The sequence below is a fragment of the Phyllobates terribilis genome, unplaced genomic scaffold (assembly GCF_046119375.1).
Source record: "Phyllobates terribilis strain yellow unplaced genomic scaffold, ASM4611937v1 Scaffold_3__8_contigs__length_932513732, whole genome shotgun sequence".
Classification (NCBI taxonomy): Eukaryota; Metazoa; Chordata; class Amphibia; order Anura; family Dendrobatidae; genus Phyllobates; species Phyllobates terribilis.
Window position 1 is genome coordinate 335,422,246 of NW_027362763.1, and position 27,486 is coordinate 335,449,731.

The window sequence follows — 27,486 nt, forward strand, 5'->3', positions numbered from 1 at the left end:
AGCGCCCGCATCGGGCTCTCCTGCCAGCCAGCGCTGCCCTGCATTCCCCTGTATTCACCTGTATCGGTGGATGCATTATACCCTATGGGGGGGTGTGCATTTTACCCTGTGGGGGTGTGCATTATGCAACACAGAGGACAGTGGGTAGTGCATTATATTGTATGGAGGACCGTGAGGAGCACAATATAGTGTATGGAGGACCGTGGGGAGCGCATTATATTGTATGGAGACTGTGAGGAGCGCAATATATTGTATGGAGGACCGTGTGGAGTGCATTATATTGAATGGAGGACCGTGGGGAGCGCATTATATTGTATGGAGGAACGTGGTGAGCACATTATAATATTTGGAGGGTTATGTGAGGCCATTATATTGTATACAAGCAATTATACAGTGTGAAGGTTTGTGTGGGGTCCATCATTCTGTTTGGAGGGAAAGTGCGGGCTATTATACAGTGTGGGGCAATAATACTGTAAGGGCAGCACGGTGGCTCAGTGGTTAGCACTGCAGCCTTGCAGCGCTGGGGACCCGGGTTCAACTCCCACCCAAGACAACATCTGCAAGGAGTTTGTATGCTCTCCCCATGTTTGTGTTGGTTTTCTCCGGGTACTCTGGTTTCCTCCCACACTCCAAAGACATACTAATAGGGAATTTAGATTGTGAGCCGCCCCAATGGGGATTTTCTTTTTCTTTTTTTTTGGGAGGGGGGCCTAATTAGAACTTCTGCTCTGGGTCGCCATTATTTCTATGTATGCTCCTGTGTGCTGTCATCAGTGGTTAGTGTGGTTAATGTTCATAAAATAGGTCACAGTTTTTTTTGGGAAGGGAAGGGGGGTTGGAGCAACTCCTATAGACACATTTAAAGAAGCAAAAAAATTGCCAAAATCTTTATATGATAAATTTGTCTCTAATATTGCAGGTTGACTTATCAGATTATAAGCTGGGCCCAACAATTTGAATTTTAACTAATGTGTATGAAGTCCTAAAAGGGAACCTATCACCAGGTTTTCCCATTATAAACTATGGCCTCCACCTTTAATGTCTTTTTTACAGTATTCTAGCAAGATGTATATATATCCCCAAGCCCCTTTTTATAGGCCAAAAAAATACTTTTTATAAACCCGTGGCGTGGTCTGGACGATGGGCATCGCTAATTTTGCTTTGGCGCCTCCTCTTTCCTTGTAATTGCTGTTCTCCTTCTCTGCTTCATGAGGATGACACGTCCCACATCATCCACAGTGTCCCCCAATCATGCTCCTGCACAGGCGTACTTCACTCTGCCATTCCGAGGTCAGAGCAAAGTACTCTTATGCGCAAGGACCAGCTTTACTTCTGGGTTATCTGCACTCTTTGGCCTCTTATGGCACATGCACATTACGGCACTTTGCTTTGCCCTCAGGAGGAGTGCGATTGGGGGACACTTTGTGGATGACGTAGGATGCGTCATCCACATGAAGCAAGTAGGAGAACAGCGATTGGCATGAGAAAGGCAGCGCTGAAGCAAGACCAGCGACGTCCATCAGCTTAGATGGCGCTTTGTGAGGAGATTATAAAAGGTATTTTTTGGGCTATGAAGAGGTGGTTGGGGATTTATATACGTCTTGCTAGAATACGAGGCATTATAAGTAGTTTATATTGGGAAAACTAGGTGACAGGTTCCCTTTAAGTCCTGCACACTAGTTAAACCATAATATATCTTTCTTCTGGGCAGGGCATGAGGGGAAATGAAGAATAAGGCCTCCTAGGTCACCAGTGTGAGGATGGTAGGAGCATAAATTAAACCTAAGTAAAAGTAGTTGGAGGTTTCAGAACAAGTCCTGTATGAGCTATTGGGCCATGTCACAGATACATAAAGTTGGGTCCTTTTCATACATTGAAGGGATGGTTTTGTAAGAAAACTTTAAATTATCAATATGAATGCTAGGGATTGGTATGGAATGGGAATTTGTAAAAAAATAATATTGGCTTGTCTTACTATTTTCTGAGATCCATGACATCTTTATTTTTCCATCACTGAAGATGTATAAAGAATATTTTTTTGCATGGTGTGTTATAGTTTTTATTACTACCATATAGGGGTACATATGATGTTTTAATTGAAAAATGAAGGTCTTGTGTTTAGATTTTTTTCCCTGATTTGTGGCATTTACTTTTCTAGTTAAATAACTTTATATTTTGGTAGATCAGACTTTTACGGATGCACTGATACCAAATATGCTTATTTTGTATTTATTTTTAAACTGCAAAAAGTAGTGATTTCAGTGTTTATATACAGTGCCTTGTGAAAGTATTTGGCCCCCTTGAACTTTTATACCTTTTGCCACATTTCTGGCTTCAAACATAAAGATATAAAATTCAAATTTTTGGGGGGAAGAATCGACAACAAGTGGGAAACAATAGTGAAGTGGAACAAAATTTATTAGATATTTTAAACTTTTTTTAACAAATTAAAAACTGAAAAGTGGAGCGTGCAATATTATTCGACCCCCTTGAGTTAATACTTTGTAGCGCCACCTTTTGCTGCGATTACAGCTGCAAGTCGCTTGGGGTAAGTGTCTCAGTTTTGCACATCGAGAGGCTGAAATTCTTGCCCATTCTTCCTTGCAACCTTTTTACAATAAATACCCATTAAAAAATAACCTTTAATATTGACGTTTAAAACTATTAAGAGTCTCACAACAAATACTAAGTAACAGGAAAAAGACCTAAAATATAGGCATGTGATCCGAACCTGTTTATATAAATCACCCCAATCTTAATATTCACTCTGTGAGGGTGTCTTAAAAATTCATTAGTACAACCCAGGAACACCTAATAACAGAAGATTGGACGTATCCAGACAGGATCACCATAGCACAATACATAAAGGGAATAGTACACTTTTATCCACAGAGCATAGAAAAGGACACTCTAATAACAATGGGGCACCATAGATCCCCTAATTAAGTTGATACATCCACCTCACTAAGAGGAATTAATAATCCTAATTGGTATTTTAAAGGATATATCCCCAGGACACAGCATATAAGGCCTCACAGGCCTCCCCAATTTGGGGGCCTGACAGTATAAAGTGCATTGCAGTTTCCCTTATAGCAGCATTTTATCAGGGATAACTACCCCCCTGCAGTAATATTCCCCACAGGAATACCTATGTAGCCTTCACAATGAGCCAAGCCTTATTAAAAAATAAGACATATACAGACCTCCCCGGTATTTAAATCACTATTCATTAGTTCATGACATAATTTAAATCCAAAAACAATAGATGAGGAAACAACTTATCTTAATGACGTGGATCTCTGTTTCCCCATCAGGTAAAGGCTTCCAAGTGTTTAGTCAGATCAGGGATGTTTAATCCTCTCTATATTTTCTCAACGCGTTTCCCCATTCAGTCAAAGGTTCATCAGGAGAAAAGTGTTTGTTTCAGCATGATAAGCACTGATACGATGTCCTGCTGATAAAATGCAGTCTAAATCGTGTTGTTGCTCCTCACTTATATATCACATCATGTATGATTCAACTAAGCTCACTTCCCTGTTCACAGAGGTACTGAGCTATTGTCCATGTGTACCAGCTTGTCTCCAGAGGATGTACTGAGCATGTTCAGTCAGAAGCATCCACTAGAGGCTGTGGAAACTGACTGAGCATGTGTGGGGGCCATTTTGTTGGTTGGTAACATCCATTAGAGGTCGTGGATACTGACTGAGCATGCGTGGGGGCCATTTTGTTGGTTGGTAACATCCATTAGAGGCCATGGATACTGACTGAGCATGTGTGGGGGCCATTTTGTTGGTTGGTAACATCCACTAAAGGCTGTGGATACTAACTGAGCATGTGTGGGGGCCATTTTGTTGGTTGGTAACATCCATTAGAGGCCGTGGATACTGACTGAGCATGCGTGGGGGCCATTTTGTTGGTTGGCAACATCCACTAGAGGCCATGGATACTGGCTGAGCATGCGTGGGGGCCATTTTGTTGGTTGGTAACGGAGCAATACAGCCCCTAACATCGCATCCCCTGCAGGTAAAAATAAAAAATAAAATACACAGTGCGGGTGCGAGTGAGGCAAGTATAGTATCGCTCCTTCATAAAAATACATGTTGAATTTGGCCACGATCAATTACGGAGCCAGTGCACGCGCACCTATCCTGCCTCCATTAAGGATGCAAATAGGCTAAGGCGCATTTTATTCACTCAGAATAACCTATACAGCCCGGTATAGTCTGTAATATGATAAGAGTATGAACTCCATTGTTCCCCAATCCTTCTCCGCAATTCCCTCTTGGTTTTCCCACATAATTCTTGGGACAGGGGCATGTTGCCATATAAATAACCCCTTCTGTTTTACAATAAGCAAAGTCTCTCATGAAAAACACCTTGTCACTCCTGCTACCTGAAAAGCTCTTTGACACCCTTATCCATGGACAAAATTTACAACTACCACATTTAAAGGTACCACATATCCTGCGATCAAGCCATGAACCTGGTTTTGTGGGTCGTTTATAATAGCTATGGACCAAACGGTCACGTAGTGAGCGTACCTTTCTGTAGGTGACACTATGTCGATCAGGGATAAATCCCCTAAGATCAGGATCCATTATCAATATACCCCAGTGTTTCTGCAGAATTTTAGTTACTTCACTTGCCCTATTGTCATATGTACCAATAATTCGTATTGGGCAGGTTTCTTCAGATTTCTTAATTCCTGGATTCAAAAGCTTCTGTCTCGCCTAGCTATTGGCATGGACAAAGGCTGTGTCAATGACCTTTTCAGGATAGCCCCTATTCCTAAAGCGATTCCTCAGATCATGGGACTGGGAAAGGAACAACCCCTGATCAGAGCAGTTTCTCCGGATGCATAGAAACTGTCCCTTGGGGATGCCCTTCTTAATAGGGGCTGGATGGTAGCTATTCCATCTAAGGAGACTGTTGGCTGCTGTCGGTTTTCGGTAAGTTCGTGTTGTAATGACCCCCCCCTGATCTCTACCAATCGTTAAGTCAAGGAAGGTAAGTTCATCTCCTCTAATTTCAGATGTAAATCTCATATTAATTTCATTTGTGTTAATACACTGTACAAATCTCTGGAACCCATCAACCGTACCAGCCCACATCAGGAACACATCATCAATAAATCTGGACCACAGCAAGATAAGTGGAAACCACCAAGCCTCTTCACGCAGCACAACAGTCTCCTCCCACCAGCCCAGGAAGAGATTTGCATAAGATGGGGCTGAGGGGCTCCCCATTGCAGTCCCCCTGAGCTGGTAGTAGATTTTACTATCGAAAGAGAAGTGATTGTGGGTTAGTATGAATAGCATAAGGTCACATATGAAGCGATTATGCATGTCAAATTGTGTTGCCCTAGTGCCTAGGAAGTGCTGTATAGCCTCAAGGCCCGCCCCATGTGGGATGTTACTATACAAAGCCTCTACATCTATCTAGGCATACAATACTCCATCATTCACATTGATCCCTTCTAGTTTAGCAAGGAGGTCCGATGTGTCTCTTAAGTATGACGGCAAAGATGACACAAACGGCTGGAGTACCTTGTCAACATAAACCCCCAAATTTTGACAGAGGGAGCCCACCCTTGTGTAATTTGGGGAGAGCATAAAAGGTAGGGGTAACTGGATAGGCTGGAAGCAAGAACTCATATTCATTTTTAGAAATGATCCTAGACTCAAGGTTTTTAGTCAAGAGAGAGGTCAATATTTCTAGATATTGGGGGGTGGGGTCATTCTTTAACAACTCATAGGTATCCTTATCTTGTAGAATGGTTTGACACATAGAGAGGTATAGGGAGTGGTCCAGGATGACTAAATTTCCCCCTTTATCTGAGGGTTTAATAATTAGATTTTGATTCTCCTCCAGATTATTTAGTGCCTCCAATTCATTGAGTGACAGATTTGATTTAAAGTCTGTTCTTTTCGGGGTACCCATCTTGGAGAGTTCATCCTCCACCAATTTCAAAAATATGTCAATACTATCAAGGTCGTTGGAAGGGGGGGGGTAGTTTAGTAATTTTTTTCCTTAGTTCAGTAAAAGGACCCAGTCCACGGGGCTCCTCGTTTTCTTTTAGCAAGTCCGTCAGGGTTTCTAAGGTAGGAAGTTCATCCATATCCACCCCCAATCTTTGACTCTTCTCCCTATTTTGTTGTGCATGGAATTTGTGCCATTTCAGCTTTCTACCAAACAAGTGAATGTCTTTAACCCACATGAAGGAGTTGTAGGGGGTGGTTGGAACAAACGATAAACCCTTGTATAACAATTTGATCTCATCACGCGTCAGTTCATATTTCGTTAGATTCACGATTTGCCTTATTGGCCCCTCTATTGGTTCCTGTTCCTCAATTGGTAACCAGTTGGGGCCCTCTGCTCCAAAAAAGATGCAGATGAGGATGACAGCGTTGATTCTCGTATATTTCCTACATCCCCTGTCTTCAGGGAGTTTTGGGATTCGGTGGTCATATTTTGTGGAGACCTCTCCGAAAATCCTAGGGGTCCTTGATCTACCCCTCTCCCCCCTCGCCCCCTCCATCTATTCCTTTGGAATCTATCCCTCTCTCTGCCTCTCTGTCTCCACCTTCCCCTTGAATTTGACCTCTCTCTATCTGAGCTTTCGGCTTCAGAGGATGATAACTCTGTACTGATCACTCCTGTAGAGGATACAAAGTTATATGCTCTATTTTCTTTAAAGTCGTTATGATCCCTCATAAATTGGTTGCGTTTTCTTTCTTTAATAATGGTTTGGAATTCTTCCTTGCAAAACAGCTCAAGCTCATTGATGTTGGATGGAGGGCGTTTGTGAACAGCAGTTTTCAGCTCTTTTCACAGATTCTAAATTGGATTCAGATCTGGACTTTGACTTAGCTATTCTAACACCTGGATACATTTATTTTTGAACTATTCCATTGTAGATGTTGCTTTATGTTGGGGATCATTGTCTTGTTGGAAGATAAATCTCTGTCCCAGTCTCAGGTCTTTTGCAGACTCCAACTGGTTTTCTTCCAGAATGGTCCTGTATTTGGTCCGTCCATCTTCCCATCAATTTTAACCATCTTCCCTGTCCCTGCTGAAGAAACACAGACCCAAACCATGATGCTGCCACAACCATGTTTGACAGTGGGGATGGTGTTTTGAGGGTGATGAGCTGTGTTGCTTTTACGCCAAACATATCGTTTTGCATTGTGGCCAAAAAGTTTGATTTTGGTTTCATCTGACCAGAGCACCTTATTCCACATGTTTGCTGTGTCTCCCAGGTGGCTTGTGGCAAACTTCAAACGAGACTTTTTATGGATATCTTTGAGAAATGGCTTTCTTCTTGCCACTCTTCCATAAAGGCCAGATTTGTGCAGTGTATGACTGATTGTTGCCCTATGGACAGACTCTCCCACTTCAGCTGTAGATCTCTGCAGTTCATCCAGAGTGATCATGGGCCTTTTGGCTGCATCTCTGATCAGTCTTCTCCTTGTTCGAGATGAAAGTTTAGAGGGACGGCCGGGTCTTGGTAGATTTGCAGTGGTCTGATACTCCTTCCATTTCAATATGATCGCTTGCACAGTGCTCCTTGAGATGTTTAAAACTTGGGAAATCTTTTTGCATCCAAATCCGGCTTTAAACTTTGCCACACAGTATCTCGGACCAGCCTGGTGTGTTCCTTGGTCTTCATGATGCTCTCTGCACTTGAAACAGAACCCCGAGACTATCACAGAGCAGGTGCATTTATACGGAGAATTGATTACACACAGGTGGATTCTATTTATCATTACCAGTCATTTAGGACAACATTGGATCATTTAGAGATTCTCACTGAACTTCTGGAGTGAGTTTGCTGCACTGAAAGTAAAGGGGCCGAATAATATTGCACGCCCCACTATTCAGTTTTTAATTTGTTAAAAAAGTTTAAAATATCCAATAAATTTCGTTCCACTTCACGATTGTGTCCCACTTGTTGTTGATTCTTCCCAAAAAATTAGAATTTAATATCTTTATGTTTGAAGCCAGAAATGTGGCAAAAGGTAGAAAAGTTCAAGGGGGCCAAATACATTCACAATGCTCTGTATGTATATTGTTTCTAAATTATCTATATATTTTTTAATTATATTTTTTAAAATACTTTTCTTATACTTTTTTTAAGGGTTGTAAGAGACTTGAACCTTTGATCATTGGATCACTTGTTCTATATGATACAGTAACACATTATTGCAGTAGGTAATGAAAATGATGGTTTCCTATGAACTCCAACTTATGGCTGGACGTCACAAAAGTACCAGGAGAGCAGCCAAGGGGCCCTTCAGCAAGAGAGGTCAGCTGATGGGCACCAGAAATGGTGCACCACCTAAATCATGTTATATAGTTACATAGGTTGAATAAAGACCTAGGTTCATCAAGTTCAACCTTCCTCCCCCAATTGTACATTTTGTCACTAATTTAACTATAACCCACAATGTTCTGTGTATCGAGGAAATCCTCCAGCCTTTTGTAAAAAGCTGTTATAGTGTGCGCCATTACTACCTCTTGTGGTCAGCATTCCACAGCCTGACTGCTCTGACTGTAAAGAACCTTTTCCTATTTAGCTGCCGGAATCACCTTTCTTCCACCCGTAATGAGTGTCCACTGGTCCTTAGTATGGTCTTTGGAAGGAATAAGTCATGTGGTAGTCCTTTGTACTGACCACACATATATTTATACATGTAAATGAGATCCCCTCTGAGGTGTCTTTTTTGTAAGCTAAACAAGCCCAACTTTTTCAACCTCTCATCATATGTGAGGTCTTCCAAGTTGTAATAATTTAGTTGCCTGCCTTTGAACTGACTCTAACTTCTGAATATCCTTTTTAAAATGTGGAGCCCAACACTGGATCCCATATTCTACATGTGGCCTCACCAGTGATTTATAAAGGGGTAACAGTACGTTGGGATTGCAGGATTTTATTTCTCTTTTTTACTTGACATTGAGTACTGCTGCTCGGCTTACTTGTAACCAAAATACCCAAGTCCTTCTCCTGTTCTGCAGTTACAAGTATACTTGTGGCGCCCCTGAGGGTTCGACCGCCACAGGAATTCTGCACTTCTTCAATGGAATGTGGTGTTCCTCCTCTGAGGTAAGGCCGGTGCGATGGTAGTGACCTAACCTTTTGCATCCAACACCACATTTCCACCAGAGGGAGGTAGTAAGCACTAGGTGCTGCTCCCCTGGTTACAGGGAGACTGGGGAACACAAATTAGTAGGAACCAGTTAGTGGGTGTGGGTGGAGGAACAACTAGTTGGTTACACTTCAAATCTAGTACTTAATAGAATGCCATCTTTGATCTTGGCTCTTCTCTGGTCTTTTGGTCGTTTTCTGTCTCTTTGGTCCGCCTTTAGTCTAGCCTTTGCTAGTCTGTCGGCTGTCACTGTGCTGTCAAACTACTGTGTGTAATGTGACTTCCCTCCGGGAGAGCAGATCCTGTGTGGGCCTGCACGGGCATGGGACACAGCCCTCGTACCCTGATATTGGGACGAGTGGTAGGTTGCAGACAAGGAATGTCTCAACCCGGCCAAGGACCAGGATCAAGAAGGCCCGGGAGTTTTAGAGTGTGGCTCCCTAGCAAATGGGTCCTGAGGAGGATGCAGACGGAGCGGAGCACGCCACCTGTCCTCGCCTACCTGATCTATTCAGAGGGATACCGGCTGCAAGAGGGGTACCGGCCCCCGACACCCGACCTTGTACTCTACGTCCAGGACGGGAAAGCCCGGTTAGGCCCTGAGGATCCCACCGGGCGTCGGATGGAGAGGAATTGCCACCCGACCCCTACACCTGAGAGGAGCTCAGAGGGAGACCCGGCCTATCTACACATGCTCAGACGGGAAAGGGTGAAGTCCGTAGTGCAGGAACACCCTGTTGAAAGGTCGCTACCGAACACTGGACTTCCTCGGAGGTAGTCGGACCCCCGTCCCTGGTGGCCGCAGGACTCCGCGAGGAGCAGGGAGTCACCTTCCCGCTAACATCTCTGAGTGAGTAAAGCCTTGGAAGTTCACCCCTATGGCCTCCGGACTGTTCATTACGCGCCATACCACGCGACGCGGTGCCCGTACTCCTCGCGCTACTGCTACCCCCCTTCGTCCTGTTTGACTGCCCTGATGCCTTGCTCCGCCTGTGGGGAGCAGTAATAACTTTAGCCGCCATGACATCGGGCCTCAGCGGACTGCTAGCAGCGCTGGTGACCCTTCACCAGACACCACAGATGGCGTAGTCGTTAATCAGACACTCAACCCAGACAAGCCCACACCATCTCTTTCTAATGTGACGGTCCTGAGCACGGGTTGGGCCCGGGCCACGGCTGCATCCCATCTCTCCAACAGGGCCCGACACCGAGTCCCCCAACACCCAGGGTAAAACACGGGCTTTCTGAGTAGAGGCGTCACATACTCCCATTTACTGTGTATGCAGCAATAGGATTACTCTGTCCTAGGTGCATTACTCTACATTTATCTACATTAAACCTCATCTGCCGAGTGTTTGCCCATTCAGACAGCTTATCCAGATTGTTCTGCAATATTGTAATGTAAAGATCAGATTTTAATATCCTACATAGTTTGATGTTGTCAGCTAAGACTAACACTTTACTCTCAATCCCATCCTCAAGGTCATTAATAAAGAGCTTAAAAAGAATCGATCGTAGTACAGATCCCTGCGGCACCCCACTGCTGACTATATCCCATTTAGAGAACGTACCATTTATGACGACTCTTTGTTTCCTGTCATTTAGCCAATTCCTTTTCCATCTACATATAGTTTCCCCTCATCCCTGCTTCTTTAGCTTCAGTATAAGGCTGTTATGTGGTACAGTATCAAATGCCTTTGCAAAGTCCAGATAAATCTCATCAGCCGCATTACCAACATCGATTTGCACTTACCTCCTCATAGAATCCCAACATGTTGGTTAGACACGACCTATCCTTCATGAATCCGTGCTGATAATCTCTAACAGAGACATTATATTACAGAGAATAATATAATAAATGATAGAGTGCGGCATTTAAAAGGTTAAACAGCCGCCATTAGCGCTTGCTCCTTCTGAGTTCCAAATTTACTAAGTACCATTTCTTAAATTAGGTTGTTTTCATTATGCCATAATTATGTTTTATTGACGGTTGTTCATACCCTAAATAGAAGAAAAATAAGCTATTGTTCTGATACCAAGAAAGGAAAAATGTAGGTGAAAGTATATTTAGGTAACGGTTATAAAACTGTGTGTGATTGTACTTTACCTTTACGGTAGGAAAACCTCATCATAAAGTACATTAATATACATTAAGCTAGCAGTCGGTTGAACCACAAAGGAATTTTCACTTTGGTTCAAAACATCTCTGAATTCTCTGAAGAGCACAAATTGGTTAGGTTAATTCATTGATCTGTCAGTCAGTGGATCTGGCATTCAGTGAAATTACATGCCAGATGTAAATAAAATTTGAAGTCACCTCTGATTATGATAGAGTGGTTTTGTAATTGAGAACCTTAATACAGTCAAATCCATTACAGCAGATTGATTTGAAGAACTGCAGTTTGTGGGGATGTAAATTAGATTGTGCAAGATCTTCAATTTCAATTTAAAAAGTGATTTTGTTGTGCAATTAACAATTGTTGATTCCTTGTCTGTTTCGAGAAGGGATGTACGTATACATCAAGTGTGATAGGTTTACAGATAGGCTTGTAATAAGGTATATACAGTTTTAAGAAAATCTGCGTAATTGCATTCATAGTTAAAGGGGTTGTCCAAGCTTTGGTCAAAAGTCTGCAGTCACTCTATGTTGAACCTTGACATTATATGCTTTCATGATTCCCCATGCGAGTTGGCAGTCAAGTGACTGCAAGTATGTGATTCCATACTTATGTTAACGTGTCAACTAGATTGCCATTCTCTTCGATCAATATAGCATTGCAAATCACATACACGCAGTCACATGATCGTCCAATGGCGCATCAAATACAGGGAAATTGTGAGAGTGTGTACATTGCACATTGTTACAATTCACCATATAGAGCAACTTCAGACTTTTCAGCCCAGAAAACCCCTTTAAGACTTTCTCAGTGTACTGTCTAAATAAATGTACAACTCAATGATGACATGTTCAGAAAATGAGTCAAAGCTATAAGCAATCGATATCACAGGTAACTTTGCCAGTATTGGAAGGGGAGGAGACCCAGGGACATTTTGTGCAGATTATTATTATTATTATAATTATTTATTTATATAGCACCATTGATTCCATGGTGCTGTACATGAGAAGTGGTTACATACAAAAAACTAACAATGATAGACTGGTACAGAGGGAAGAGGACCTTGCGGGCTTACATTTAAAGGCCCTTTACAGTCTAAACCCTTTTCTGGATATAGTATTTATTGATGTACGATCTGTAACTGAAATGTCTCTGGAATCCATTCTCAAATCATATTTGCCAACACTCCTAAAACATAAGTGAGGCTCGCGAAAAAAGGGGAGAACTCTGGGACTTCTAATAAAGCTAAGAAGTATCTTGTGTGGCACTGATATCTTCTGGAAGAAAGCACAGCACAAAGTTCCTTGCTGCTTTACATTGTCATCAAATATACTGAGGCAGCGCCACGCTAATAAAATGTAAGAGGCAGTGGGGAGATTCCTACAAAGGGTATTTTTTTACAATCTTATGGTTTCCAGACACATAAAATTTCCAGAGTTTGACCTGGAGGTCCAGAAAAGAAGCCTACAGCAACAGCGTTGCATGTAGCAGAGGGATTGGGCACTAAGGGCACTATTTATTCAGCCATGCTTGCCTTGTTTTTGTGACTATCTGTATGTCAGGATAGCAGTATTCACAATACACTGGTCAGTCTGGTCTACCTGAAGGTGTAATTTGAAAACAAGCAGTCATGGTCCAAGCCCTAGATCTGACAAGCATGTGTTAATGCTGGTTCAGTTATCAGCTATGGGAAAAGAGGGCAGGAGAGGGGATAATCCAAAAGATTTTAGAAATAAAAAAATCAGGCGATCCACAAAGTTTCAGAAATTGAAGATAGATCAGGTGTGAAATGGCATGAAAGGAAACAATAGAATTATCTAACAATTATTCTCATTCTAGAACAGGAGGTAAATCATACCTGCCAACTCTCTCAGAATGTCCAGTAGACTCCAAGGAAAAGGAAGATCTTCCCAACTTCCGGAAGAGCTGGCAAATTTCCCATAAGTACAACATACTCAACTCTTTTTCCAACTTTTTTCCTTCTTGACTCACTTCTGGATTCTGAACACTAAGGGCTCGATTCAATATTGTATTTGTGCCTGTTTTTTGTGTAATTTTTTGTGTTTTACACCTTTTTTTTGTTTGTGCCATATTCATCTTTCCAATTACCCCTATTTTAAGTCTATTTTATATGTGTTTGCCTGTTTTTTTAATGTTTGCCATTGTGGGTAGAATTTAAGTTTTTCAGATGTCTTCGGCTGTTTTATCATTTGCTGCTTTTTGGAGAATCACAGAATTTTTCACAAATGGAAGACAGACCAGCCTTGAGAGACTATCTATGCCAGAAATGTTGGTGCAATTTTTGCTCCATTTTGCGCTAAAAAGTCATAAAAAATTTTGAAGACAAAAATAAAAACGAATATCACAAATTTGTAGTTCAAATTCCTGACGTTGTGGGCATGACATAAAACAATAGTCAAGGCACAATGAAAAAATTGAACAATGACCTTGAGCACATTTTTTGGTCCTTTTGCACTTCAGACAGCAAACAGACAACATGCAAACAAATGTCAGTCTATGTGCTAGTGGTCTTGGACGATTTTCCACGCAGACCTCAGCTTTGCAAAAAGCACTTTGCTCTTCTGAACTTAGCCTAACATAGCACTTTGTTCATGTCTTTGGAATTTCCTTGATGACCCTTTTAAAAAGCTGGCAAGTATGTCTCACAAACAATCACATAAACATGCCCCTGGTGTTTATCTCTTGCTTCTGGTATGTCCCTCTCTTTGTAGTGTGGGACTTCATACCACATCTGCTGTCCAACAGATGCTGGTAGAGTGAAGACAGGGAGTAGGTATAGCACTAATTTATACCTTGTATCAAAGGAGCATGCAGGTGTAACTAATGGCAATGTCTAAGAGAAGGAAGAGGGATCAGAGAAATATAGTCCAAGCGTCTCCAACCTTTCCACAAGAGTTACATTCAGTTCTGAGAGGTGGTCTTTAAGACACGAACACAGCCACTGAGTTTTACCAGTGTTCGTGTTCCGGAGATGGTTTCCCTGGCGGTTTTGCTGTCATTCTTGCAGCGTCTTTTACTCTACAATGTCAAGTATAGATAGCGTGCAAAGAATAATAATAAGAATTGAAAATGTCTAATTGCTCCAGGGTCTCCAAATGCTGATGTGGTTAAAAGACATGCCATAAGACAGACCATTTACACAGCAATGTAATTTTGACAATGCTGTGCCTTATGTTAGTTTTATGGGACGCTATTTTGGAGCTTTATCAGTTGGATTCTAGGCAGAATCTACCTGAAAAAATATATAGTGTGCACATAGCCTTATAAAATAATAATAGCCCTGGTACCTCTTTATAAAGTAATAATGCCCTGAGTGTCTCCTTATAAAGTAATAATGCCGCAAGTGCCCCCTTATAAAGTAATAATAGTCTGAACATAGCTTATAAAGTTATAATGTTCCTTCAATGCCACCCTAAAAAGTCATAATATTCCAAGGGTCCCTTGTCAAGTAATATTGTAATATTACATTAGTAATCTTGCCCGCAGGAAGCTCTAACATCATGAAAACAAAGGTGCTGCATAAAGATGATCAAAATAATTGAAATGACAAACAACTACTTTTCAGCTATGTTGGAAACATCTGGTGCACATTCTGACATATGTAGCTAGTTTTGAATATTTTTTAAAGCTCTGAACACTCTTCTTACTCTTCAGGTCTTACAGCTGAAGCCAATTTTGACCTTGACAAAGCTCAATTTTTAAATCTGATATATTACTATATTCAGTGACAACTATGCAATTCTTCTTCCAATACTAGGGATTCTAAGGTTGATTTTTCATGACTCTTTGTACTTAATTTTAGTGGTAAATTTAGGTAAATAAGATTCGTGTTTATGTATGAAAATATTGGAAATTTGGCAACAATTTTGAAAATTTGCTACATTTTTAAACTGAATTTTTATGCCCTTAAAACAGATAATCATACCACATAGAATTATTAATAAATAACATTTAAAATATGTAATTTTTCAAATGTGCTTTTATTTTAGTAGGATGTTTGAAGATGTAAAAGATGAGGTGAAAATGTACACTTTTTCAACAAAATGTACAAAACCTATTTTTAGGGACCACTTAACTTTTAAAGGGATATTAGTGGGCTTTTAATACAGAAAACCACCAAACAAAACCATGTTTTAAAGATTACATCTCTGAAAGTATTATAACTGCATTAAGGAAGTTTGTTAACCCTTCAAGTGCTTTACAGGAATGAAAATGGAATGAAAAAGTACATTTTTTTTTCAACTAAAATGTTGTTTTATCCCCAAGTTATCATTTTCACAATTGGTAGCAGGAGAAAATGAACTACCCAATTTGTTACCTAATGTCTTCTATATGTGGAAACACCCCATACGTGGATAGAATCTTCTGTATGGGCACACCGCAGGGCACAGGATGCGCTATTTGACTTTTGATGCCCAAATTTGGCTGGAATAGAATTCAGGTACTTGCACAATCCTGGGGTGCAGAAGAAGAGGAAACTAAACACAAGTAGCCTCGTTTTTTAAATGACACCCCTCATTTATTTTATTAAGGGAAGTAGTGACCATTTTCAACCCACAGGTGCTTCACAAAAGTTTATAAAATTGGAAAGTGAAAATGAAAAATTATATTCTTTCAACTAAAATGTTGCTTTAGTCCAAATTTTCCATTTTCAAAAGGTGTAGCAGGGAAAATGGACCCCATCATTTGTTAACCAGTTTGTGCTGAACACAGCAATGCCACATATATGGTCAGAAACTACTGATTTGTGCACATGGCAAGGTGCACTATTTGACTTTTGGGAGTAAATTTGGCTGGAAGAGATTTGCAAACACAATGTTATTTTTGCAAAGCCCCAGATGTGCCAAAATGGCAGAAATCCCCAAAAGTGATCCAACCTTGGAAACTACACCACTAAAGGAACTCAAGTAGGGAAGAAGTAACCATTTTGAATATACAGGTGCATCACAAAAGGTTATAACATTGGGAAGCAAAAATTAAGGGCTATGCTATTTACTGTAAATAAAAGGTTGTTTTAGGCCCAACTGTTTTATTTTTACTATTTTCACACAGGGTTGCAGGAGAAATAGACCCCACAGCAGCTACCCTATTTCTCCTGAATATGATAATACCTAATATGCAGTCAAAGTCTACTGCTTGGGCACATGCCATGACATGGAAGGGAAGGTGCACTATGTGGCTTTTGGAGTGCAACTTTGACTGGAAGAGATTGTGGACGTCATGTCACATTTTCAGAGTTCTCGGGGTGCCAGTACAGTAGAAAATTCCCAAAAGTGAACCTATCTAAGAAACTACAACCCTCAGGAAATTCACCATGCTGAGTTCTGAAAATGAAAACAAAAATTTTTTTGCCTAAAATGTTACTTTAACCCCAGTTTTTTCATTTTCACAAGTGGTAATATGAGAAAATAGATGCTGCAATTTGCAAAGCAATTTCTCCAGAATGCGGCAATACCCTATATGTGAGCCTCCTATGTATCCAAATAACCTTTTATTTGGATACATAGCATAAGAAATGCTATTTGGCTTTTGGAGCACAAATTTGGCAAGAATTATTAGTGAGGCCATTTGCAGAGCCCTTGAGGTACCAGAATAGGAGAAAACCCTCAAAAATGATGACATTTTGAAAATTATACTCAAGGAATTTATCAATGAGTGCAGTGACTTGTTTTACCCCATTGACATTTTCCAAAGAGTGAAAATTGCTAATATGCCATTTCAGTTGCCAATACATTGTGCCCAATTAGTACTTCTGGAGACATAGAATCCATAAATTGTTCAGAACTTAAAGTGAACTTGTCATCTGGATATTACAACCATAACTAATAACATATGTGTAAAGAGCCTTTAAACCTAATTAAATCCATACCTTGCCTTGAGAATTTTATTTTGACATTTTAGAGAAAACAAGTGTAGAAATGTTAGTCTCAAGTGCAGGGGGAATGGGCAGTGCACTTCCAGCTCTCCTGCCTCTCTCCCTTTTTTCCATCCACTGCTGGACTCCAGTCTTTAATGGATAGGTCACTCTTGTCTCAGCAACTTGCTTCCCCCGACCTGAGATTTTGCTCAAACGCCATCATTGTCATGGGATTGTAACAACCGGAATGCCAGTGTGTATAAGGGATACTGCACTGCTATGAATGACTCCCACCTCGTATAGTTGCAAATAACTTTCTTTATACTGGTCACACAAATGACAGGGTTAAACGATTCTACAAAATATGAGCCACAACAGCCACTACACAAAATACAAGTTATGCCGCCCGAGAGAGCCCAAGTGCCAATCTCGCGGGAATTAGCCAAACTACCCCTGGGCTATGCCACTCCCACCCTTATTCAGTACAGGGCCTACCCAGGATGTTACCGTGGATGTGGCACGTGGTCCTCCCAGGAATGTAACCTTACACCCCCCCTCCCACACTAATACAATGGGATCTGGATTCCCTTGTTTTCCTGTTAGAGAACACTCATATATATATTTAGCCAACGCGTTACCTATACAGTGTACAGTTTCTCTTCCTACAAGAGCAAAGAGAAATCTTTCATACTTAATACATATACAAACAGTTAACAAATAGTGATGAGCGAGCACTAAAATGCTCGGGTGCTCGAAGCTCGGGTCGAGCACATTGGAATACTCGGGTGCTCGACCCGAGCAACGAGCCCAATGTAAGTCTATGGGAAACTCGAGCATTTTTCTGGCGGTCCCCTCTGGCGGTCTGCAGAAGGTCAAAAATTGCCCAAATTGATGGGAACAGTGCTCAATTAAACGTCAGGCAGGCAGAATATATAGGCAGACAGGCAGGCAGGGTATATAGGAGGGTGCATGAAAAACATAGCAGGGCACTCAGAACACACTAGTGCCCTCTGATTTTCATGCACCCGTCTCTTTAAAAAAGCCGGCCGGCAATTCATCAGCGGCATACACCTATACCCCACAATTTAGAACAGAAAGAATAGAGCATCACACATAGATTAGATAGATAGAAACATGTCAGTCACATATATAATAAGTACAGTGACAGTGTTGGTTACTGTACTTGTCGTTTAGTGTTAAAATAAAGGATTTATTAAAAAAAAAATTGGCTCCACCCAACTTACAATTTGGCGTCCCGACAAATGGTTTCATACCACTCATATGTAACACATACTCCTCAGGATTATATCATATCAGGGGGGACACCAGCTTTGCTCCTCTCCGATCTCCGCAAACCAGTACCTGCCGAGCTCGATGGAGGGTCCACTGCATCTAGTGGAACAGTAACATCAGGGGCAGTATCTGGAACACCTGGAACTGGCGCTATTGGTGCTATTGGACTCTGCACGTCCGAGGGTCTCACCCTGAAGTCATTCCAACAGTCGCATTCAACATTGCTCGGTGCAACCGCCGTAGGTGGTGCAGGTGACTCAGGGTGACAGACAGGTGTGTCGGACATACACCTTTTTAGCCAGTTCCGGTGCATTGTGTGACGGGGTCCAATGTACCCTTCGGGAACCACTGTGTACACACTTCCCCCTGGGAATACTCTTTCCACTACTGTATAGGGCGTATCCTCCCACCTGTTGCTCAACTTCCCTCCCGGACGCGTGACTCGCACAAGCACCTTTTCACCCACCCGGAACTCATCTAGGTCCACCGGCCCCCAATTTCGGTGGGGATGATCCTGCACACGGTCTTTTACTAACCGGTAGATTTCCCACAACCTTCGGTGATGATCCTGGACCCACTCACTGGCTGTACGATATTCTGGTTCATCGGGTACAGTGAGACTCAGTTCTTCGATCTCTCGCCCAGGCCGACCGAATATCATTGCGTAAGGAGTGAATCCTGTGGTGGTATGGACCCAATTGTTATAGGCCCACATAAGTTCTGGGAGGAACTCAGTCCATCGCTCCTTCTGCCTCTGTTCAAGCGTTCTCAGCATCTGGAGCAAGGTTCGGTTGAACCGTTCACAAGCCCCATTTCCCTGCAGATGGTAGGGCGTTGTCCGGGATTGCTGAATCCCATAGACTTGTAGCAACTCCGTTATGAGCTGACCTTGGAAGCAAGCACCTTGATCTGAATGCATCCTTTGAGGACACCCATAAACCTGGATGAAATGCTTACATCCTCTGTTGCGGACTTAGCAGTCTGATCCTTGGTGGGGACGGCAAACTTAGTAAAGTGATCAGTCATGACCAGACATGAATGATGACCACTTCTGGCGTACCCAATTGACAAATAATTCACCATTAGCACTTCCAGTGGGGCAGAAGTCACGATTGTCTGGACAGGAGCCCTCTGCTCCGGGGACTAATTCAGTTCACATGCCCGGCACCTACAACACACCTTTCTCACAACTCCTTCTAAGCCAGGCGTGTACACGTACTGGTGCAGCCAACGGTAAGTCTTCTCAGGCCCGAAATGTGCACCCCGCGTATGAGCTTCCTGGGCAATGTCCGGAGCCACTGAAGCTGGAATTACTACCTGTCAACAGTACCCCAGCTCCGCTGCTATGTAGATCCAGCGGTACAGTATCCCCTCAACTATGGCCAATCGATCCCACTGCCTTAGCAGCTTTTGTCCTTCTGCACCCAGCCAGGCTCTTGCTTTCCCGTCGGGCCAGGACTTTTGACTCAGCCATTTCTTTACTCGTGATAGTTCAGAGTCTGCGTCCTGTAACTCAGCCCACTGTTGACGAGTCTTGCCCAGCAACGTGGCGATCCGTGTCGTCACCCTGCTTGAACGTGCCACGTCCACGAACACAGGCAATCACCTCAAATCGGGGATCTCAGTATCCTCGAGGTCTTCATCCACTCCATGCTCAGGTGCGCCTCGGGTCACTGGTGATAATGCGTCAGCATTGGAGTTCTCTTTACCCGAACGGAACTGAATCCAGTAATTAAACTTGGACATCCGCGCCACCCATCTCAGCTCCAGGGCTCCCAGCTTAGTGTTTTCCAAGTGCGCAAGCGGATTATTGTCCGTCATCACGAGAATCTCAGAACCAACCAGATACTCAAACGAGCTGTAATTGTCCGGATTTCATTCGGTGTCCCGTAGAGACCGGCTAGCATACGCGATGACCCTCTCACGCCCATCTTGTTCTTGGGCTAACACGGCTCCCAGACCATGGAGACTTCCATCAGTGTACAGGGTGAACGGTTGGTCAAAGCGAGCATACGCCAATAAAGATGCCTGTACAAGCGCGGCCCTGACCCAATCGAATGCCTGTTGCAGTCGGTCCATCCACCGAATCGGCTGATTCTTCGGCCCCTGTGCTGTCCCTCTCAACAACTCATTCAGTTGGTCAGCCACCTTAGCAAAGTCTTTCACAAACCGACGGTACTATCTGGCTAAACCAAGGAACGCCCGTACTTCTCTCACAGTCTTGGGAAGGGGCCCCCCCTGAATGGCCTCAATTTTACTCGGTGCTGGTCGCACACCCTCAGCCGACACTACATGCCCCAGATACTCGATCTGTGTCCGGAACAAGTGACATTTCTTTGGCTTGATCTTAAGTCCATTGTCCCTCAGTCAGTGCGACACTTGCCGGAGCTTCTTCAGGTGGTCGTCGAACGAATCTCCGAATATAATCACATCGTCCAAATAAATCAACACGGACTCTAAATTGTAATCGCCCAAGAAGTATTCCATTAACCACTGAAATGTTCCTGGAGCATTAGTCAGTCCGAAGGGCATTCGATTAAATTCGTACAGTCCCATTGGCAAGATGAATGCTGTCTTCTGCCGATCTAGAGCTGCCACTGGCACCTGCCAGTAGCCACTGGCCAGGTCAAGAGTGGAGAAGTACTTTGCCTTTCCCAGGGCAGACAGGGATTCCTCGATCCTAGGCAATGGGTAGGAATCACGTACTGTGTGCGCATTCAGCTTACGGTAATCAACAGAAAACCGTATGGTTCCATCCTTTTTCCGGACCAGCACGACCGGTGCAGCCCAAGGACTTTGACTCGGCCGGCTCACCCCATTATCCAGCATCTAAGCCAGCATTCCTTTGACCTCCTGATAAAGACTCGGTGGGATCTGGCGATATCTCTCCCGAATTGGGGGAGTGTTTCCCATGGGTATCTCGTGCTCCACAGCCTTGGTGCAACCAAAGTCTTCATCTCCCCTGGAGAAGGCAGCCTGATATTCCCACAGCACAGCCTCCAGTCTGCAAGCCTGTTCGGGAGTCAACTGGGACTCATCCACTCCCATAATTTCCATAATCTTTCTGCCATTCCACTCGGGCATGGGGGATTCTTCAGCTGCCGTCTGCATCGACAGGGTCCAGGCGTTCCAACAGTCTGCCCACAGTGTGAACTGGCTTTTGGTCATGACTCCTTCACCACACACATACACATCAGCCAGCTTTGTGCCCACTGCCAGAGTCACCTCATGATTCGGCAGATTCAGACATCTCACTGGTACACTTCCATCTTGCACAATGGCCACTGTTCGGGCTATCATCAGGCTATTTGTATCTTCTGACCGTCCCACCGGTTCCAGAATCACCTCCACACCATTCAGTTTCCTGTGCTTCCCTACCGGCATCAACACAAGCTTTTCTTGACCTGGAGCGATTACAACAGCAGACCCGCGTGGGACATACACCGCTCCCACTGCTCTTCCTGGTTCTGTGTTTCCCGGGCTATTTTACAGATCCCCGGGCTTTTTCTTTACTTGTTTCTTGCTGACCCCTAATGGCCTGACTAAGTCATTGCAGGAGAAATTTATATTGTCAGTAATATGAACTCATTACTAAAAATACATGTCAACATGTTACAGGATCTTTTCCTGAGAACAGGCAGCACATGTGCAGATCAATAGTCTGGTTCTTGTGATGTAATCATATAGGGGCCATATAGAGGCCTATTTTTTGCAAGATAAGATGGCATTTTTAGTGATACAATTTTTTTTATATATAACTTTCTGATCACTTTTTATTACAATTTTGGTGTGTCAGTATTATGAAAAACAGTGTCTGGCATATTTTTTATTTGTTCTTTTACAGTGTTTATTGAATTAAAAATAGCACAGTGTAAAGGCGTACATAGAAATCATGTGGCCCCAAAGCAGAAATTCTAATTGAGTCGTCCGCTCCCCAAAAAATATTAATACACAATAGGGTCACAGAAGAGCATATCTCACAACTTTGCAGCTCTTACAAAGTAATTTTTCTCCTATTGAAGCCCCTTGATTGCATTTTCATTGCCCCATAAAATAAGATGCCAACAACAGTGTCCCCCCCCCGAAACACAGAATTATACCCCCACAGTGAATTCTTCCACAATACCCTCCACACACACGGCATGATGACCTTACTATACAACCCTCCCCCAGAAAAGTATAATGACCCCAACACAGTATGATGTACCAACTGTGATTGCCACACAACCCTCCATACAGTATAATGGACCATCCATATATTATAATGGCCCCCACACCCCTCTACTCAGTATGATGGCCCCAACATAACCATCCACACTGTATAATGGCCCCAATAGCCCTCCAAACAGTATAATGGCCCCAACCCAGCCCTATAAACAGCATATTGGCCCCTACATAGTCCTCTACACAACATGATGGACCCCACAAAAACTTTCACACTGTATGATTGCTCTCATACAGCATAATGGCCCCCATATAGCCCTCCATACAGTATAATGGCGCCCACATAATCCTGCAAACAGTACAATGGCCCCCACATAGTCCTGCAAACAATATAATGGCCACCAACATAGTCCTGCAAACAGTATAGCAGCCCCCATATAGTCCTGCAAACAGTAAAATGGCCCCCACACAGCCCTCCAAGTAGTCTAATGGCCCCACATAGCCCTCAAAATAGTATAATGACCCCCACATAGCCCTCCATATAGTATAATGGCCCCCACATAGCCCTCCAAATAGTATAATGGGCCCCACATAGCCCTCCATATAGTATAATCGGTGTCACATATTCCTCCATACAGTATTATGGGCCCCGCATATTAACCACATATACAGTATAATGGGCCCCACATATTTTTCCATATAGTATAATGGGCCCCAGATAGTTCTCCATACAGTATTATATGCCCCAGACAGTCCTCCATATAGTATTATTATGGGCCCTACATAGGACTCCAAACAGTATTATAGTCCCCACATAGTCCTATATAGTACTACATACAGTATTATGGGCTCCACATAGTCCTTCATACAGTGTTATTGGCCCCATATAGTCCTCCATACAGTATTATGGACCCCATATAGTCTTCCATACAGTATTATGCTTCCCACATAGTCTTCCATACAGTATTATGGGTACCATATAGTCCTCTATACAGTATTCTGGGTCCCATATAGTCCTACATACATTATTATTGGTCCCATATAGTCCTAGATACATTATTATAGGTCCCATTTAGTCCTCCATACAGTATTATGGGCCTAATATAATCCTCCATAAAGTTTAACGGCCCCCACATAGGCATAGCACTCCAAATAGTATAATGGGCCTCACATAGTCCTCCATATAGTATAATGGGCACCACATATTCCTCCATACAGTATTATGGCCCCGCATTTTAACCACATATACAGTATAACGGGCCCCATGTATTTCTCCATACAGTATAATGGGCCCCAGACAGTCCTCCATACAGTATTATGGGACCACCCAGACAGTCCTCCATATTGTATTATTATGGTCCCCACATAGTCCTCCAAACAGTATTATGGTCCCCACATAGTCCTACATACAGTATAATGGTCCCCACATAGTCCTCCAAACAGTATTATGGGCCCCATATAGTCCTCCATACATTATTATGGGCCCCATGTAGTCCTCCATACAGTATAATGGGTCCCATATAGTTCTCCATACATTATTATGGGCCCCATGTAGTCCTCCATACAGTATTATGGGTCCCATATAATCCTCCATACAATATTATGGGTCCCATATAGTGCTACAGACAGTATTATGGGTCCCATATAATCCTCCATACAGTACTATGGGTCCCATATAGTCCTACAGACAGTATTTTTGGCCGGCCCCATATATTCCCCCACACAGTATTATGGGCCCCATATAGTCTTCCATACAGTATTATGCTTCCCACATAGTCCTCCATACATTATCATGGGCCCCATGTAGTCCTCCATACAGTATAACGGGTCCCATATAGTCCTCCATACATTATTATGTACCCCATGTAGTCCTCTATACAGTATTATGGGTCCCATATAATCCTCCATACAATATTATGGGTCCCATATAGTGCTACAGACAGTATTATGGGTCCCATATAGACCTCCATACATTATAATAGGTTCCATGTAGACCTCCATACAGTATTATGGGCCCCACATTAAAAATAAATAAATAAATACCTCTCCCCGTTCCCTGCTGCTCGAGTCTCTGCAGCACGTCTTCTGACCCTCTGCATTGCTCAGCAAATAATGCGCGCAGTAGTGATGTCATTGCGCCCTCTGCACTGAGACATCACAGAGCTCAGATGGGTGACGAGGAATGATGGGAGAGGGAGAGTCAGCTGATGGCTCCCTCTCCGATCTCTGTTTTCAACTGTATTGGCATCCAGGATGAGGATGCCAATACAGCTGAAAGTGATGCGGTGCAGTGGGTTCCCCTGATTCACAAGCCCCATAGCGGCTGCGTGGTCTGCCGCCATTGGCGGTATGCCACTTGGACAGTGTTATAGCTCGGGTTGTTCCCGATGTGGTGATACCAATTATGCATACTTTTTTTGATTACTTTTGTATTTGCACAAATGCGGCATTTTTGGTCGCAAAACATTTTTCTATTTTTTTTTTTTTTTTTTTTTGCATTTTCCCAAATTTTATTGCATACTATGGACTTGAACTTTCACCAGTCTGATCACTGGTCTAATTACCTGCAATAACCTCTAATACCCAGCAATACTGGTCTAATACCGGAATACCAACATAGGTGCTGCGATTAGAAAAGTGACAATGCATTAGAAATAACAACAAAAAAATGACCCAGGAATAGAAAAAAAACAAGACTAACATTGAAGTGAACAAAAAAAAACCTAATAAAATTAAAAAATCTTTATTTTATATGATAAGCATAAAACAAGTATCATTTAAAAGATGAATCTTGTGAGGGACACAGAAATAGCCAGTGTGTCACATACTACAGACTGACAAATGTGAGTAAAACGGGGGCATGGTACATGGAACAAAAGTCCTAAATCAGTGACCAGAAAATCCACTCTAGCACAAATGAAGGGAGTAAGCCGACAGATAAATGCATACGATTGTGCAATAATAATAATCTTACAGAATTTTGTGTCACACATAACAAGTCAATGAGGGATTTTTTGGTCGTTCCAATTATAACCATAAGTTTTACCACTATACCTGATATATCTGAAATAAACACATGACTGCCTGTGACTTGGGTAAAATGGCCACAGCTGCCTTTATTAAACATTACACACCAACTTGGGGCGCCCACAACCCTGGCACCCCAAACATTCTAAACAATATAAGCATTATATGAAATTAAACAGCTGGTAGGTCTGATACAGAGGCATAACCCACAACCTTACAAATATTCTCCCTGGCCGCCCGTACCAGCCCAGAGAGTGAGGTATTAATAACACAATGCCCCTAACTTTGCAGGACCTACGCCCGCAAGATACCTTGGCCCATAACAGAAGCCACCATACCCTGATAGTGCCTTCCCATCAAAGGCCATCACATGACCAGCCCCTAACCCAGACCTATCTCCCCGCTGTTGTGACAGAAATGCATTTCTTTTTTTTTTTATAAAAGACAAGAAAAAAAGAGGAAGGGCAGCTGGGCAGCTGGATCCAGGAAGAAGAGACAGTAAGATTCCTCCCTTCCCATTAAATATCTCTCCTTAACCCTGCCCCCACCCATTAGACTCCCTGCACATACACCACAAGATCCACCCTATTCTTATTTTCAAACCATTTAACTAATGCTGAGCGAGTATGTTCGGTTAACCCTTTCGGCGAGTATGCTCGGGCGAGTACCGAGTATCTTCAGCGTACTCAGTGATATGTTTGAATCACTCCCGTTCTCATGATTTGCGACTGTTTGACAGCTTTAATACATGTGAGGAATGCTTGTTTCTTAAGTGATTCAAACATATCACCGAGTACGCTGAAGATACTCGGTACTCGCCCGAGCATACTCACCGAAAGGGTTAACCGAACATACTAGCTCATCACTACATTTAACCACTTCACTCCCACTCTCTAAGTTGTCATAAGGCCTATCCACCCTATGGGCTCCCTGGTTGTTCTTTTTTTCTACTTAGTGCTGCATTAAGGTAAAGGTTGCTGTACTAAACCTGCTCTCTATTATTGCACGATCGTATACATTTATCTGTCAGCATAGTCCCTTCATTTGTGCTATGGTGGATTTTCTGTGGTCTCTGATGTAGGACTTTTGTTCCACGTACCATGCCCCCGTTTTGTCACTTTTGTCTGTCTGTTAATATGTGAGACACTGTCTATATCTGTGACCCTTATAAGAGGCATCTTTTAAATGATATTTGTTTTATGCTTATCATATAAAATAAAGATTTATTGATTTTATTTGTTTTTTTGTTCACTTCAATAGGGGGCTTTTCCATTCCTAGGCCTTTCTTTGTTATATACTTATTGTAGTGCTATATTACTGCTATATTGCATAAAAAGGACATATGTTGTTATATAAATGCATTTGAAATATATAGACACATTTACCAAAAAGGTAGAAGATTGCTTTAAGATATATGAGGAAAGCTACTGAAAAAAACCCTGCATTTTGTCCATATCTTAGCAATACGTACATGGGTGTTCTGCATATATGGAGTCATATTCATCACAGGTTGTGATTCCGTCAAATACGTTGGTGACACATTCCCACCAAAGACCACGGCACTTGGTACTCACCTATAACAAAAATACAATAGGCCTTTAATATTTCAGCTTTTTATTTTCCTTTGTCAATCAAAGAAATCAATTAACATTATTATACTTCTTATAAGGTTAGTTTGAGTTCACGTCACTTGTTTTATTTACTGCACTATTTCCTGTCCTGTTGTGTATAAACATGTGACTCTTAAGGCCTTGATCACACGTTCAGTATTTCGGCAGTATTTTACATCAGTATTTGTAAGCCAAAATCAGGAATGGAACAATCAAAGGAAAAGTATAATAAAAACACGTCACCACTTCTG

General features: G+C 42.5%; 1 protein-coding gene across 1 annotated transcript in view; it reads right to left on the reverse strand.

Moving 5' to 3' along the window:
- Positions 1-27,486, reverse strand: part of CLDN16 (claudin 16) — a 111,523-nt gene that overhangs the window by 74,904 nt on the left and 9,133 nt on the right. Inside the window, exon 2 of the mRNA XM_073673102.1 lies at positions 27,097-27,199. Within this exon, the coding sequence (XP_073529203.1) occupies positions 27,097-27,199 (103 nt within the window). The remainder of the gene's footprint in view (positions 1-27,096; positions 27,200-27,486) is intronic.